This window comes from Pagrus major, chromosome 1 (genome assembly GCF_040436345.1).
Source record: "Pagrus major chromosome 1, Pma_NU_1.0".
NCBI lineage: Eukaryota > Metazoa > Chordata > Actinopteri > Spariformes > Sparidae > Pagrus > Pagrus major.
In genome coordinates this window covers 13,218,729-13,234,687 of record NC_133215.1, presented here as the reverse complement: position 1 = coordinate 13,234,687, position 15,959 = coordinate 13,218,729, and the positions used below count along the sequence as shown (strand labels likewise).

Below are 15,959 nucleotides of genomic sequence, written 5' to 3'. Positions count from 1 at the left end.
TCAGGACTCACCATCAGGAGGTGCTGTGGTTCCACCGAACACAGTACAGATTAAACATTAAAATTTGATTTCAGTCAATCTTAATCGTAGAGAAACGGGAGAAAGATCAATTTTATGAGCTTCTCTTACTGTTTCTTAATGTGTTAGAAATAAGATTGTGAGATACTGACTTAATGGTTAATTAGAAATGGTCTGAAATCTGGAAGAATACAGAGACCATTTGGTTTGGAATGTGAGCAGATAAGGTACCAGGCATAAGTCGTAAATTAAAAAAGACAGAGTAACAGCATGGAAAAACACGTCAGAAGGTGTCCGATGTCCACTCTGTGAATGTTTGTGGATCAGAAGTCATAGAGACAGAGAGAGAAATAGGTAGAAAGTGATCAGGCGTGTTACTTAATCTGCAAATGTAAAGACATTGTATTAACACATTCTGAAGACATTCGTTCGTCCCTCCTGGTGGACTGTCACAGGTAACTTCATGACCTGTGTGAGGAGGTTCTGTTCAAAGGGGAAAGAGAGTTCAGAAATGGGAGTTTAGTTGTAAATTAATTAAAACTGTCCTCATTTGAAGTCTTTATGGTCCAGAGAGGCACTATCCTCTCTGCCAGGAGATAAGATGGTCAGCCTGGAAGACGCCTCCTTCCTGTAAATCGTCTTCATCCAGATGAAAGGGTTAACAAGAACAACAGGCCTCAATTTAATGCAGAGGCGATGGACAGAGGTTCCTACACTATTCAGAACAGACCAAACAGGGGAACAAAAATTCTCATATCACAAAGTTTCATAATCAAGTCTGGCATCGAAAACTTTTAATTAAATACTCTTTTAAGACACCTGACTTTGAATTTTCTATCTAAAGCGTTAAGCTTGAGTTACAAAACCTGTGAAAAACTGCTCGAGTGCAACTTTCATGTTTTCCAGCTCGCATGTAGAGGTCACAGAGGATGATGACGTATGAGGAACATGTTGATGTAATTCATTAATCCAAATTGTAATGTAACAAATGTATATTTGTTTCATGGAGGTGAAGTAAATATTAAAACGTGCGTGTGTGGATCTATACATTTTCATTGTAAGTGAACTATTCTTATAACTAACTCATTTATTAGGCCTATCAGACATGTTTACTAGCTATCTAGTAAAGGCTTACATAAGTCTTTTCATTCTGTGGCACTTTAATAATGTTTTTCTATCTTTTTGTAACACAATTGTGGTCGGCAAGATTTCCTTTTCTTTGTTTTTGACCTTATCTTTTGTGATGTGTTGTCAGCTGTGCTGTGATCATTTGACACACACCACTGTTGCCATAAGTGTGACGTCTTTTCCTTGAATTGTCTGTTGACAATCTTTTGTTGGCAATGGTCTTCTGTCATCTGGCTTATCATAATATCCACCCAGTTTTTTTCTCTCTCTTTTTTTTTTCTTCCTCAGACAACATGCTTTTGCTGATGTGGGAAACACATCATAACATTCCTTTCAACCAGAGGTAATGAAGCTTTTATCAACAGGAAAAACCTGATGAATAAAAACTTTCATGAGGAGAGATATATCAATTAGCATTACCACAGTTTGAGTCTGTGTTTTGTGCCTAAACCTAAGCAGAGTACAAGCACAGTGTTGTGACAAGAGAGAAATAGAAAATTGAACCTAAAGAAATGTTGCAACATAAACAAATGTTAAGTTTGAACTTATCTGTGGTTTTGCAGAAACATACTTAGTTAACATTCATTCTGGAAATTGGGTTGGTATGGCAACATAAAGCAGAGTATGTTCCCTGCACCAAAGCTCACAATGTATGTTAAGCATAATGACAAAAAGATAAAATCAGTATCTACACCTTCCATGTCTTCCATCTGATTTGTGTTGTAACTCAGATGAACTGAAAGGTGTTGGAGAAGAGCTAAAAACAGAGCAGTAAACACTCTTTTATGTCCTGTTCTTAATTAGGCTTGAAGCAACAGACCAGTTTGCACGAATCAAAGCGTCAGTGCTGCAGAAGGGTTATTTTCACATATCACCTAGGTGAGAAAACCTTTTACCTTCCACAGATTTTAACATTTTGGCAAGTTGGCTAAACATGACAAAAAACTGCAACTCCATTACCGCATATGATCCTGAAGCTGCTGAGAAATAGATAACACTTTTGACAGTGATGTGGCTTATTATTTTCAAGCACTGGAAATCAATCATATCATCTTCCTAAGGTGGTAACAGATTTGCTACTGCTTATAAAAGTGCAAATGTAAACAGATGCCATTTCTAACCACTGAATATACAATCTGAGCGTCTGGAGGTTCTGTACCAGGCGCAGACCAGGAGCTGACTGCCTAATGAGCTGCTGCCTTAGAAACCAGACAAATGCACACAGATTGCAGCTGCAAACTCAATGAAAACCACAGCACGCATTTGTTCGCCATTTTCGTAAATCATTTTCTTAGTCAATGCACTCAGTATAAGCACCAGAGAAACATTAGGACGTTCAATAATTCATACAGTACTAAGTATACCTTTGTACCATTAGCACATATGATGTCAACTAGCCAAGACATGCACCCTATGAGAGGTCCCAGAGGGCAAGCGATGTGATCATTTGCTTAACATGCTTTCCAGGCATGCCACTGGCTCCATGACGCTCTACATAGGCACAATGTGCTGTGAGCTAAATGCTAATATCAGCATGCTAACATGCTCACAGTGACGTGTTGATGTTTAATAGGTAATATTAACTAGGTTCACCATCTTAGTTGAGCATGTTAGTATTTGCTAATTACCATTAAACACAAAGTACAGTTGAGACTGAAGGGAATGTCATTAATTTTGCATGTATCTGGCCTGGAATCAGAATGTGATGATGGCGCTAGATAAAATGAGAGGATCACAAAGTTGTTAAAATGTGTCCTCTAGAGATAGGGTAAAAAAATTCACTTTATTGTCCAATGGCCAAATGACAAGTGAATGTTCAAATTTTACCAGCCACTCAATATATAACTTTTGTTTTTCTGGCTGGGAAGTAAAGGAAATTTCCCAGCCACTTGCATATTTTACCAGCATTTGGCTGGTGGCTGGTGCTAATTTTGTGTCCTGTTAGGGAACTCAAATATCCGTTGCATATTTCACAGCAGTCCACCAAATATGTGAAAATTAAAAACCAGAAACACCATTGTCAGGCCAAGTCAGTAGTCTTCATCCGCTGGTGACCATGAGTGTTTAAAATGATACAATCCATCCAACTGTTAAGATTTTTCAATCTGCAGACCTACATTTCCATCCATAGTGCCAGACCTCTAGTGTGAAGTAAACTGTGTAAATGTATTCACCCAGTTAGAATTAAACTAGTGTCTTCAGTGTACATAAACACATTTATGTGCTAGGAGAAGGAGGAGCTAATTCCAAAGGTTAACATTGAAGTCAATGGTCAGGCTGTCAACGCTGCTCAGTGGGCTTCCACATTTGGCTTTAGAGCTCTGGGGACCAGGCTAATCGAGCTAGTGACCGTTGTAGGTTAGATGAATTAGTCATATCAGATCCCCATCTGTTTGCCCAGGTGGGCTGGCTATGTGACAGAAGGGCTGGTTGCCAGCAGGCCTGACCAACATCTGCCCACTATATCTTCTTTTAATTTTTCCTGTCATTTCTTTGCTCTAAGTCACTTTTATCTAGTCCTTTAAATCCTTCAGAAGTTGAGTAACCAATATCCTATGCTTTTAGAAATTTCTGCCTGGGTGCCTGAGGACAAGCTGAGAGGAAAAAAACAAGATCACAAACTACAGCAACCAGCACCGGAAAAACAGTGGCTTGTAAGTGAGGTCTGTCAGATCAGTGCAGGTCTGTTTAACTATGTAGAGGGTTTTCATCTTCATGGTCCTGTGGCACTAAGAACACAGCAGGCTTTTTAATCAATTCACAGTTAGATATGTTGTAGACATAGAGGAGGATTGGACACATGCTGTGTGTGAGCAGCCAGTGAGTCATGTTTAAAAGCACAATGTCCTTTTACCAACATCCAAATTGTCTTCAGTAATTATTTTTAAGGGCCTTTCTTTTCTATTAATATGTTTGGATGTTTACTGTAGTAACCTGCAAAATATCTGTGCACACCACGGCTGAACATGCTTCCTGGAGGCAGCATACTGCAGAGACTACTGTTCTAATATAGATACTAAAGAGAGAAAGTAAGATATGAGCCTTAATCTACAATACGAAGCTCTGGGCCTTAAGCTGTAGTTATCCCATAAGTGGAGTTTAAGAGTGACTGACAGTTTTGTGCAGAGAAGTGCCGGCAGTATTGGAGGTCCAACAAACACCACGCTAACAGGATTACGCCTGTGCCTTTAATTCGCCGGCTGGTAAACAATGAAAGCGGGGATGATTAATTTATGAATGGAATACAGTTATTAGAGCATTTGAAGTGTTTGCTGAGGTCAGCTCATCATTAAAAATGGATAAAATGGAATCAGTGAGGGTGCTGAACCTGAACATGGGGACGCTGTCTCATCCTCCCAACGGACTGCTTCTCTTCCTCTTAATCTTATTCTACTACCTGCAGTTTCTCCAGCTTTATTGTTCTTATGAAACACAATTGAATAACAGCAAAATAAGGAAAAACCTGCATCCGACCCCTGAAATGTGCACAGACCACTGATTCTTCTTTTGCAAATGAAAATCCCTCTGATTCGGGTTTGACCTTAAATTATACATACATTAGAGCCAGCCTCTAGTTAATATAAATGCATAAATAATCCTATTTAAGGACAGCAATCCTCAGAGCCACGTGAAGTCCTGCAAAACGAACTACATTGAAAACATAATTCAAAATTTAAACACAAACTCTTTATATTTTGTATCCTTTTTGTGCTTTAAATGCATTTGTAGAGTATTTATTTGTGTATAACAGTTAATAGAACAGTGATTTTTCTGTTTCAACTGTTTTGACTCAGCTTGGGATGTTAGATATTAACAAATATTGCGGTATATTTGCCATCATATGCAATATTTTCCCCAATATTGAACAACTGTTACGGCATCTTCGGGCTTTTATTTTGAAATGAAAATGCATGGCCGCCTTTGTGGCAGCTGAGGCAATGATATTTGAGAGGGTACCACAGGTTAATTAATGTGATGTAGCGGCATCCATGCAGCGCTTTAACATACAGACATGAAGAACTCCAGCTTGCTAATTTGGCAATATTTCAGGTTTAAAGTGTGAGAAAATGGCAAGCCATGGAATTTGATTGAGACTACATGTTGTCTTTGCTGTGACCAGTTGTTAATTAAACGAGGCAACACAACAAATTTCTGGTCTCACCTCAGCGTCCATCACCCAGCGCCATTTGCTTGGCTGGACCCTCCAAGCGAACAGCACCTATAATATCGCCTATCGCGATTTTTAGGAAGGACAATATTGTGATTTAAAATTCTGGATATTGCCCAATCCTAGTTCTTACACAAATGCCGCTCACTGCTTTTTTTTGGTCACCATTTGTCTGGTTTCAGTAATCATCTTGTCCTTGTCTTCCCTGATCCTTCTCACCTCCCTTTCCTGGTCTTCGAACTCAAACCACCTCCAACTTTATTCTCCACCTTTGTTTTAATGATATTACTTATCAATAATTAATCTGCAGCAGCCTGTCCGCCTGACTTGTTTAGCCGCGTCTATCATCCTGTTAAGTTAATGCAGGGCTAGATTAGATTGGTGAGTCAGACAGGGGCTCCTACATGTATTGCAGCATCTGGGCCACACAAGGGACTTGTCAGGAACCATAATGACCAAGACCACATTATCCATTTCCCCCTCGTCCTTAACTCCTTCCCTCAGAGCTCAGGCAGGCAGTGCAGAGGCTTAGCACCATCATCTCTTATCAGCTGTGCAAAGCAAAAAGCAGCAGAGACAAATATCTCATTATAGGGATGAGGGTAAATCAGAGTAAAATTAATCAGTAGCCATAATGTTCCTATGTTCACAGCGAGTTAATATATGCATCGGAAGAGATTGTAGAGAGGAAAAGGAACAAATTCAGAGTGGTCGATCAGTGTATGAGCTTGTCTGTTTTGTTGTTCCTGCTAAGATTTTCATTAGTAACAATTTAATGAGTTAAGTTGAGGACAACAGCAGATAATTACAGTACAGTAATACAAACACCTAACATCTGTTGTTTGGAACAGTAAAAGGAGTTTGTGTCTTTGAGGGCTCGTGCCAGTACAAGGACAATGCCTAGTGTAAACATAATATGTGCACTGTTGGTATGTAGTGAGTGATAAATAAACACAACAAAAACATCACCTACATATTTCTAAAAACATCTCAAACACCCGCTCATCAGTGGCATTCTGCGGTTTAATCACACGTCCGATGTTTCCTTGTTCAATGTTAGAGGCAAAAGAGAAACAGCCTAATTACTTTCTGTGTTCACATTAGAGCTAACTGAGTTGATTAATGTTATTATGTAAAACATCTGCAGAAAGTGTGCAAAAGATATCTGCATACCAAGTAGAACACTAAATATTTGTAAATGAGATGCAAGACTCATGTTTTTGAGATTTTCTGTCAGTTTTTGTGTGCTCTACAAACGGTTAATTTCACAAAATGCAGAAGAGCACACGGGCACACACATTTCAATTGCCCCTGATGAAACCTGTGTTGCTATGGAAACTCTTTGACAGAAAGTAGATAAATGAACGTACCTCTCGCTAAAGCTTGCTATTGACTGAAATCACCCAGAATTCATCTTTCAACTTAAAGTTCTCTTTTCGGGCTTAACCTAACAGATTAGGGGCTGCCGCAGCAGTTTGATCGGGTTACAACAGAATCAACACAGGGGCAAGTCAGCCCAGATTACAGACCTAACGCACTCCTAATTACCCCTGTATAACCCTCTGTATTTATGGACAACACATACAGTAAGAGACTACTTTAACCACTACAAACATTCATTTTTTAGACAGAATGTTACTACTGAAAAGAGAGTTAGTTGATTGATAAGGTATGCAGTGACATCTGCACACCTTAGCCTCTACTTCCTCTTGTTCACAGTACAACAATGTGTTGACCCTCAATCCTTTGGAGAAATTAAAAAAAAACAAACAGGTTTTTCTGAACATCCAAGGACAAACCATGATAAGAAGAGAACAAAAGGATTTTCATCTGCTGGACCAGAATCATATCTGAACAATGACTCCCACGCACCAAACATCTCCAATTTCATAACCAAGTGTGTTTGCGTGATTCGGAGCAAAACACCTTTGTGCAATACAAACACAAAGTCTGCACGTTAGATAATGCTCCTATGAATATATATTACTTCCATTCAATGTTTTGGAGGTGATAAGCGTGCAAGGGAGCATTATCTAGTGTCACTAGTGCTTCTGTCCAGCCCCTATTATTTAAGGTGCTTGGATTTGTGTACTTTTTGTAAGCTTTTTCTTAAAAAAACACCTTTGTACACATGTGCATGAGAGCATTTGTTGATACAGCTATGAATGTAAAGGTTAGTAGTGGGTGCAGTCGTACCAGTAATCTTGTCCAATTCAGCCAGAGTCTCCTGGTAGGAGTTGATGATTCCTCCATATCGTGTCATCACCTCTTTTCTTAAGTTGTCCCAGTGAGGAGACAGCTCCCCCAGCTCCCTCAGGTCCTGCACCCTGCAGATAAACACAGATCCATTAGGACCTTTGTGGTGTTAATGGCTATTAAAAAGATCATTGATGAAGTCCACAAATCTTGGCTTGCTTCTGTGTTTAAAACATAGACAGTAGACATAAAACAATCTTATTTAAAGGAGAAAAACTATTGAGTATAATGTAAGGCTACATCTAGTGTTTGGTCACACATGCTCCCCAAACCTCCTCTCTCAACTTTCTAGTTAGGGTTTAACAAATGAATAACACAAACACAAGCTTGCACACACTGAACCAGACACACATTCACACACAGTTACGTCCCGAAGCACCCTGTGCTGAGCCAGATAAACACATTTCTGAACCTCAGGCTAGTAGCTGGTGCCCACTTATCCACTCTGCCCTATCAAATTCCTCCCCTGCTTCTACCATTCTGCTGCCATTACTTATAAAACAGTCTTTACTGGTGTCACTGGGGCGATCAGTTGCCTCTGTTTCATCTATGTGCCAGCTGCCTGAGGCCAAAATCATCTGTGCTCTTTCTTTAGGTAATAATAGTTGGTGTATGGAGTGTGTGTCTGTGTTTGTGTGTGAGGGTGGGGGTGGGAGACTGATTTCCTACTAGGAAGAACAGTGTCTTTCATTGGCTCATCATTTGCATGTGAATGGCGACATCAGATGGACAGATATCATTCAGAAACCAGCCCTCCAGGATCATTTAAAAGTAAATTGCAGTAATACCATCCAGATTAGAGGTTGAAGGAGGTTTAATATAGTATTCAGGATAACAAATAGATGGACCTATGCATTGCTTTCATGATAATGAGCCCAATTTTCAGTGATTACACCTCATACAATTTGTATACTGTACGTCTTCAAATGAAAGCCTGCGTGTAAAAATGCTTGTTGGCTCAACTTGTTGTTAAGACCAGGCATAATTGCTTGAATGCATAATGTAGTAGTTTTTTTTTTTGTAGTTTAACTACGACAACAAAGCATTAAGTGCTGAAAGCCTCTCCAGACTATTTCCCTGTTTCCTCCAGGTAAGTAAGATATTTTTAGATCACTTTGAAGTATTTCAAAACACAGCAGTGATAGAAATGGTGCCAGAGACAAAGAGACAGAATGAGTCAAGGTCATTTGTATGATCAAACCCACCACATTTTAATGGGGTGGGTTCAGATAAATTACACACAAAAAACAAACAAACAAGAAAAAAAAGAAAGAAAACAAATATATTTTAATATGTGTCTCTTGTGGTCTTCCACTCATGCTGTCCACAGTTTCATAGGGACTATTTCTTTGTTAAAAAGTAGTTCCAATAACAACTGTCTACAGTACAGCACGGTCTTTGAGTCATCCAGGGAAAGACATTATGTGGTGGAATTTGTAAATGTATTATAATACTGCAAGCACTACCAGCTGGATTCATGAAGCTACAGTCGTGGTTTAGGTGTGTCCGCCAGCCAGAGACTGTTTGTTTGAAAACAACAATAGTGGCTCCTCAAGAGGTTAGATGCTGCTATAGAATCAGTAATATCAGAACTGGAGAGAAGAGCTCATTGAATGACGACAAGGAACGGCATTGGTGCTTTTTCTCGATGTAAAAGATGTTTGTGCTCAGTAACAGCTTGATTTACCCACTGGCTCTACTGGTGGCAGTGCTCTCCTTCATGGTTCGTTGACCTGACTGGTTGAAGTCTGCCTGTGATAGACAGATGGTTCATCCAATCACCTGCCAAGTATTATTTGAAAGGGCCCGAACTTTTCCAAACAGTTTCTAGAGAGGATATCTCAGTTGGTCTTGTGGAACAAACCATCTGGTGCGTAAGGTTAAAGTACCACAGCTAGACTGATACATTGGCCAATACAAGCTTAATGAAGTGAAGCCTGCGAGCTGGTTCAGGCTGCCCAACTCAAGTCCAACACTACACTCACAGTCTTCTCAGTGCATGATACATCAAAAACAGTGTGAAGTTCAGCCATCAGTACTCTGCTCACTCTTTAGTTGCCTGCCTGCTGCCACACTGTTCACCTGAATGGTATGCTGTTAGTGGCTGCTACTGCTGCTGTTATTAGCATTTCAAAAGCCAGACCCGCACCCCAGCATCAACCTGTAGGTTCTAAGTCTACTTTCTTCTAGAAGGGGAGTTAGTATTGTCGCTCCCTAGTGCTGTGCTGAAGTTTTACTTTTGGGGGAGTGATGGGATCAGAGCCTTCACATCAAACATTGATGTTATAAAGTTGCATTTTAATATATTCCACATGAGTTGGCTGACTGAATTGATGTCTCTATATATGTACTGATAACAAGAAATTGCAGGACAGCAGCCCAGTCACCAGAAACAAATGTTGGCAGTTAACATTTCTGCAAATCACTGATACATTCACAATTGTACATGTCATAGGCTACATACCATATCGACATTTCTAGAATATGTGTCATATCTGACTGTCGTATCCAGATGTGAGGGGGTTGGTGGTTGACATACTGGCGAGAAGGCTGCCCAGTCAGTGACACTTCGAGACTGTGTTTCAATAGTTGTAAGCATTACACCACTGGATATTTTGAAAGAGACCTCAGGACATTGCCAGCTGTGTTTGTGGCAATTAAAACAGGTATTTAAAGCCAAACAATGATCCTTTACTAACTCTAACATAGTGATTTTTGTGCCTAAACCTAACCAGATCATAAGTACAGCATTGTTACAACATGAAAGAGAAAATTTCATAGAAAGTTTCAACAAATCTATGGTTTGCAGAAACGTCTATTACCGACATTGGGTGACCGATTGGGTTAAAACCTAGACAAATTCAACCAAAACTATCTGCAAGAGTTGGTAACACAAAAGGTAACTGAGAAACATGTTTGTTTATTCTAATTTGGGTGATTTCACCCAGTGAAGCTCAGTGTGCCAGCAGCTAACTACAGATACATACAGCAAACATTCGCATTTTACATTAGATGATGCAGATTTCTTGTTTGGCTAACGACAGCTGAACTGGCTGTAAAACAAATGGTAGATCACATATGAGACATTCTCCTCACCTCTCGCCTCTTGTAGATTTTAAACAAAACTGGAAACAACCTCAAGGCAGAGAGGCGCCACATGCTGGGCAACTCTGCCAACATGCTCTGTAGGTGGTTGTAAGTAAGTTATGCTTATGTCAGAGGGAGACAGGCACGAGGCCTCCTCACAACGCAAGTACATTCCAGATTACCATGAGCAAAAGGAACTTACAGAACTACCGGCAGCAGAACAGGCATGCATAACACTTCCTTCCTCCTTTCCCTATCTGCATATAAATAGAGCTTGAAAGCATTCTTAATTATAAAGGGATTTAAACAGAGACCAATGATGAATACACATGTTTATTCAAAAAGTATGTTAAACAGTTCTGGAGATGAGATTAGTATCTTTATAAATGAGAGTGCTCAAAACTCCTACTTTTGAAATGATAAGAAAAATCTTGCATCAGTTCATAAAAAGAGAAAAACAAACAACTTAGATAGAAAAAAAAAATCACAGCTCTCTCACTGATGCATGCTATTGGTAGTCTAGGGCTGAACAAGATAATGATATCAGTACAACAGCAGTGAGATAGATTTCCCAGCTCGTCAGGTCTGAGTATACCCATGCCACATGTCTCTCTAGTTTCAATCAAACATATTGTTTCCAGCATGCTCACTTCAGTTGAAGTGGCCCCTACTACCATAAGTGGGCAATTTTAACCAATCAAGGGGGGATGTTCTTTAATTTTTGGGTATATATATCAAATTTTACATGGTACTAGATTGCCACAATGCTCTTTAAGAGATTGCAACCATTCACAATAATCAATATCCTCTGAATGTACCTCTCAGCCACTGCTATTTGAAGATCACAGTGTCAAACTACACTTTTGTCTCATGAGACACCTGTTATTTTGTGTCGGGAAGTCTGGAGTGGAGGTCAAGAAGGACGATCCTGGCCCTAAATAATAGATAATGGATAAAATAATAGACAAACATATCTGCTTGCTAAATGAGGGTGACAAGGCAGTGGGATGGTGGATAGAGAGATATAGTATCAACTCCTTAATCAGAGTGCTATTGTTTGGAAAGAGTAAAGGTGTGATTGGGGCGAGGTGTGATAAGAGTAAGGCTAGGTTGATTAACTATATGCATGTAAAAGAGGGTCAATCAGGTCTTTTACTGTCACATCAAAAAGTGCTCCAATAAACAGTTTATACATAAAAAAGTATCTGAGAGTTGAATTATGATGTTACTTCTTACTTTAAATTAACTAACTTGTTTCAAAATGAGCAACATAATTGTCGTCATCATTGTGTACCAACTGTAAAAGGGTCTATTGTTAGGGCTAAAAAACAGTAAGTATTTCGAAAAATTCAGTGGATTATGCAGCTGATTGCAGTTTCCAAACAAGACAAACTATGAGATAAGGAATAAGTGGATAAAAAGTAGAGAACAAGATAAATAATGGTGACACTATGTTAAAGTACACATATTAAAGGTAGGGAAGGCAATTCTGGAGAAAGATGGTTGATTCTGTTTAATTCCTCGCTCTGAGTGTGGCATTATTGCTCTGTATATATGTACATTTCTTGTATTTTTGTTTTGTTTTTGTTGATATTGATATTATTATTATTATTATTATCATTATTATTATTATTACTATTACTGACTGATCCGTATTTGACGACCTGGGAATGAGACTCAACAATCAACTATCTTTCTCCAGAATCTCCTTCCCTACCTTTAAGCATCTTTTGTAACTCAGAATACAACCCATATTCTACCCATTTTAAAGTGAGATCTTGCTTGAAACTAATTTTCTATTAGTTTGACATTGACTAACCCATACAGGTTCTACTTCTACTACTCTAATTCGTTATGAGCAAGACCACATTATTAGTACCGCCTGTTCACACTGAATTTTTCACACAAAAGTAGGATTAAATACAATACTATGAATGAATCATACAGCTGACACAGTTTAGTCATTTATTCCAACTAAAACACAATGTAGATATAAGAAAATTAAACAATGGACAAAAATCAAGCACAGCAATGTGTTAAAATTGACTTGGACGGATGGCTGGGATAACACAATACATTTCCTGAAGAGCAAAGACCTGTCATGTGGGCACCTTTATTTCATGGTGCGTTATAGTGCCTGTTCAATTTAATCACAGAGGGCTTTGTGTGAGGGGTCAATAAAAACTGCGTGAGAGGACTGAAAAGCAAACCCTTCTTCCACAACACATGCAGCTCGTTCTGAAAAAAAAACCTGCTGCATCCCACAAGCACCATCATTAATTCTGATCCTTAATGTACACAACAACTGAAAACAGGGGAGCCTGATGTCAATATGTACCTGTACGATCTTCATACACAATCACACTACTTGTTTATTAATAGGAAAGGGGACATAATTTTTTTTTTCCTTTAATGAGAAACCTGACAGCTCTTAATGAATGGGGTTTAATCGACACCCACGCACTGGCACTTTACGCATGCCTTAATTATCTTTACACACACACACACACACACATGAGAGGCATCACAGCGTCTTCACGAGAGGAAGGAAGAAAAATCAGCCACCTCTGTGTTCGCAGAGTTAGATTAGAACAAGACTGTAGACATCAAAGCGAACAAACAGAAGGAAGAAACATCCGAGATTATCGGAGAGTGCTGAAGCAAACTAAGCCACCCACCATCCGCCGCTGCACTCACAACTTTGCAGCACTAACTGAATCATTAAAAGCATCGAGCTAGCACCAGTGTGTGGCTGTGCTGACAGAATCGGCTAAATGGAGAAGCACTGTGGAGAAAGACAACATTTAAAGAGGATTATAGGAGAGGTGCTTAAGCGACCAAGCTGGAGATACAGTACACATGCCTGTTAATAAACAAATGTTGTATATGGTAGTCATGGTTTGGAGACTGCTGTGTGCTCATGAGCTGTATTATACAGATAAGACATTTAATAAATATTATATAATTGTCTTCTAAATTTAGTTGCGATTTGGAATTATCAGTTTGTGATGCAGATTATCTTTTTAAACAGAAAGTAGGGCTAAAGATACTGAGAGACGGCATGTGCGAGCCACCGTCTCGGAATGTGAATGGATTCCAGTACATCTGTTTGACAGGTAAACTGACAACAAAGCTTATCGAGTCAGTCGGTCAATAACAGCCGTGAGATTGTTTCTATGTGTTTTGTGTATGGTTCCAAGTTCATCAAAATCTCTGATCATCTTTTTGTGCCTATAAAGAAATCCTCTTCAGCTGTATGTTGTGTTTGCGCGTGTACGGACGAGTTTGTGTTTTATGTATGAGAAGGGGTTGCTAGGGACAACAGGCCGGCTGAGTAATGATCTGCCTTGACAAACAGTGGTCGACCCTGAGGGAAGGAACTCTTTGATCTAATTACGGGCGCACACACAGAGACTAGTGAAACATCACCTCCTTCTGACCTTGTCTTAACACGCCCTCATTCTCACACAGTATTAACTGAACAGGACTTTAATTGGAGTTACTGTGTGTTACAGATTTTTTTTATTAAACTTATAACCCACAACATGAAATTTAACATTTTTGGCATGGACCACATGTAAATATTGAAGAGAGTAATGGAACAAAAAGGAGACACTGCACTAAGTGAAAAGCGTTGCAGGCTCCTCAGAAAGGTAACCAACTTTACTGTGACCTGGAAGACTGCTCGCACTGTAGGAATTTAGTCAGGCTGTGGTTGCTCATGGCATGATGGAAAAAGGCCAATTATTGATTGACTTGTTTATTAAAACATGAGTTTGGCTGCACTGTAAATGGATCAGTTGGTCTTGTGCTGTACTTCTGCCAAAGTAGCTGCTCGAGGAGTGTTTGAACTCGGAGGCTAAAGTGTTAACCTTCACTTGCAGGTGTCACCTGACTAACCAAGACTGAATTATTATAGCTAGGGGGTGCACGATTGGATTTTTGCAGAAATCTAATATTCTGATATTTTTCAATTAATTTGGCCGACTGCCAGTGCTGAAATATGCACATATTTTTTCCACATAATTTCAGAGAATTGCAGATTTAGCATTTTATTATAGCTACTCTTATCGTGATGGCCCACTGGCAGATGCTGACATACAATGCTTTTCAAAATTTACACATTCACTGGGCAAAATAAGAAAACTACTTAGTCAACAGTTTGTGTCACATGTGGATAGTTACAGCGTCATCTTATCGGCCTGTCATATTGGCGGAAAAGGTTCATTTGACGATGCTGATATTTCATTTTAAAGCCTTTAACAGCCAATATCGATGATGTCCTGATATTGTCGTGCATACTTAACTATAACGCTTAAAGTTTTTGTCCAATTCAGCACTTGTGGCAGGATGCTCCAGGAGCTTTCTTGCAATGCTTTGTGAGAGGACAGGGAGAAGGTGTGCATGAGTGTGTTGAATGTTTTTCGTTTTCTCAATACACGGATATAGGCGCCTCTTTTGAAGTGTTAAGCAGGTCTGAATAATTCACTCCTCTCCAAATATAGGCGGAACTTTTAAACAATCATTTACATCAGCGAGCTGGGTCGGGAAAGACGGTCTAGAAACGACACATACCTACTGTACACATAATGAGGCAGCACCGGGTAGGAGTATTACTTTGAACTTTTGATTGTTCTCCATTGGCTAGTTAGTTGATGCTGACACAACCGGGAAATGAGCTATCTGATGCAATGAGAAAGCTGGCAGTGACATCCACAGGATCTACGGTGTGATTTCAAAGTGACTTACCTGCTCATGTCCTCCTGAATATACAGGGAGAGTAGCTGTTTGGGGATGCTAAAGGACAATGTGCACTCCTCCATTTGTTCCCGCACAAGCATCCACTTGCTGTCCACTGTTTGAAATCTGTACACCTTGCATACTGGGTTCTTGAACACTGAGAGAGGGAGACAAAGGCAGGGAAGAAAGGCGTATTGAACCATCTGAGGCAGCAAAAAACAAATCAGGTTCTCATCAAAGATATATCAATTTTTTTACATTTTAGAAAGAGAAAATGGAGGATTTGAACCAACTTTGACAATGTCAAGGATGCTACAGACAGAAACTCTTCAAAAGTCACATGAGGTATGAAGCACAAATTAAATTCTATAATCAATAACTGTGTCTGCCATAGATAAGGCGTTTCTCATCTTCCAAGGCCTTCTCTCACTTTCTTTCTACTTCAGTGGCAGCAGAGCAGACTAGAATACATACTGAAATATAGAGACCTTGTTCTCTTAATCTTTTCCCCTTTATTTCCTCCATTTCCATTTTAATTGCTTGTTTATTATACAACAGCCGG

General features: G+C 39.4%; 1 protein-coding gene across 6 annotated transcripts in view; it reads right to left on the bottom strand.

The window, feature by feature from the left end:
- Positions 1-15,959, bottom strand: part of inpp4b (inositol polyphosphate-4-phosphatase type II B) — a 253,045-nt gene that overhangs the window by 51,591 nt on the left and 185,495 nt on the right. For all 6 annotated transcript variants that reach the window (XM_073469338.1, XM_073469339.1, XM_073469340.1 and 3 more), the window contains 2 exons: positions 15,407-15,554; positions 7,511-7,641 (listed from right to left, as the gene is read on the bottom strand). In XM_073469338.1, the coding sequence (XP_073325439.1) occupies positions 7,511-7,641; positions 15,407-15,554 (279 nt within the window). The remainder of the gene's footprint in view (positions 1-7,510; positions 7,642-15,406; positions 15,555-15,959) is intronic.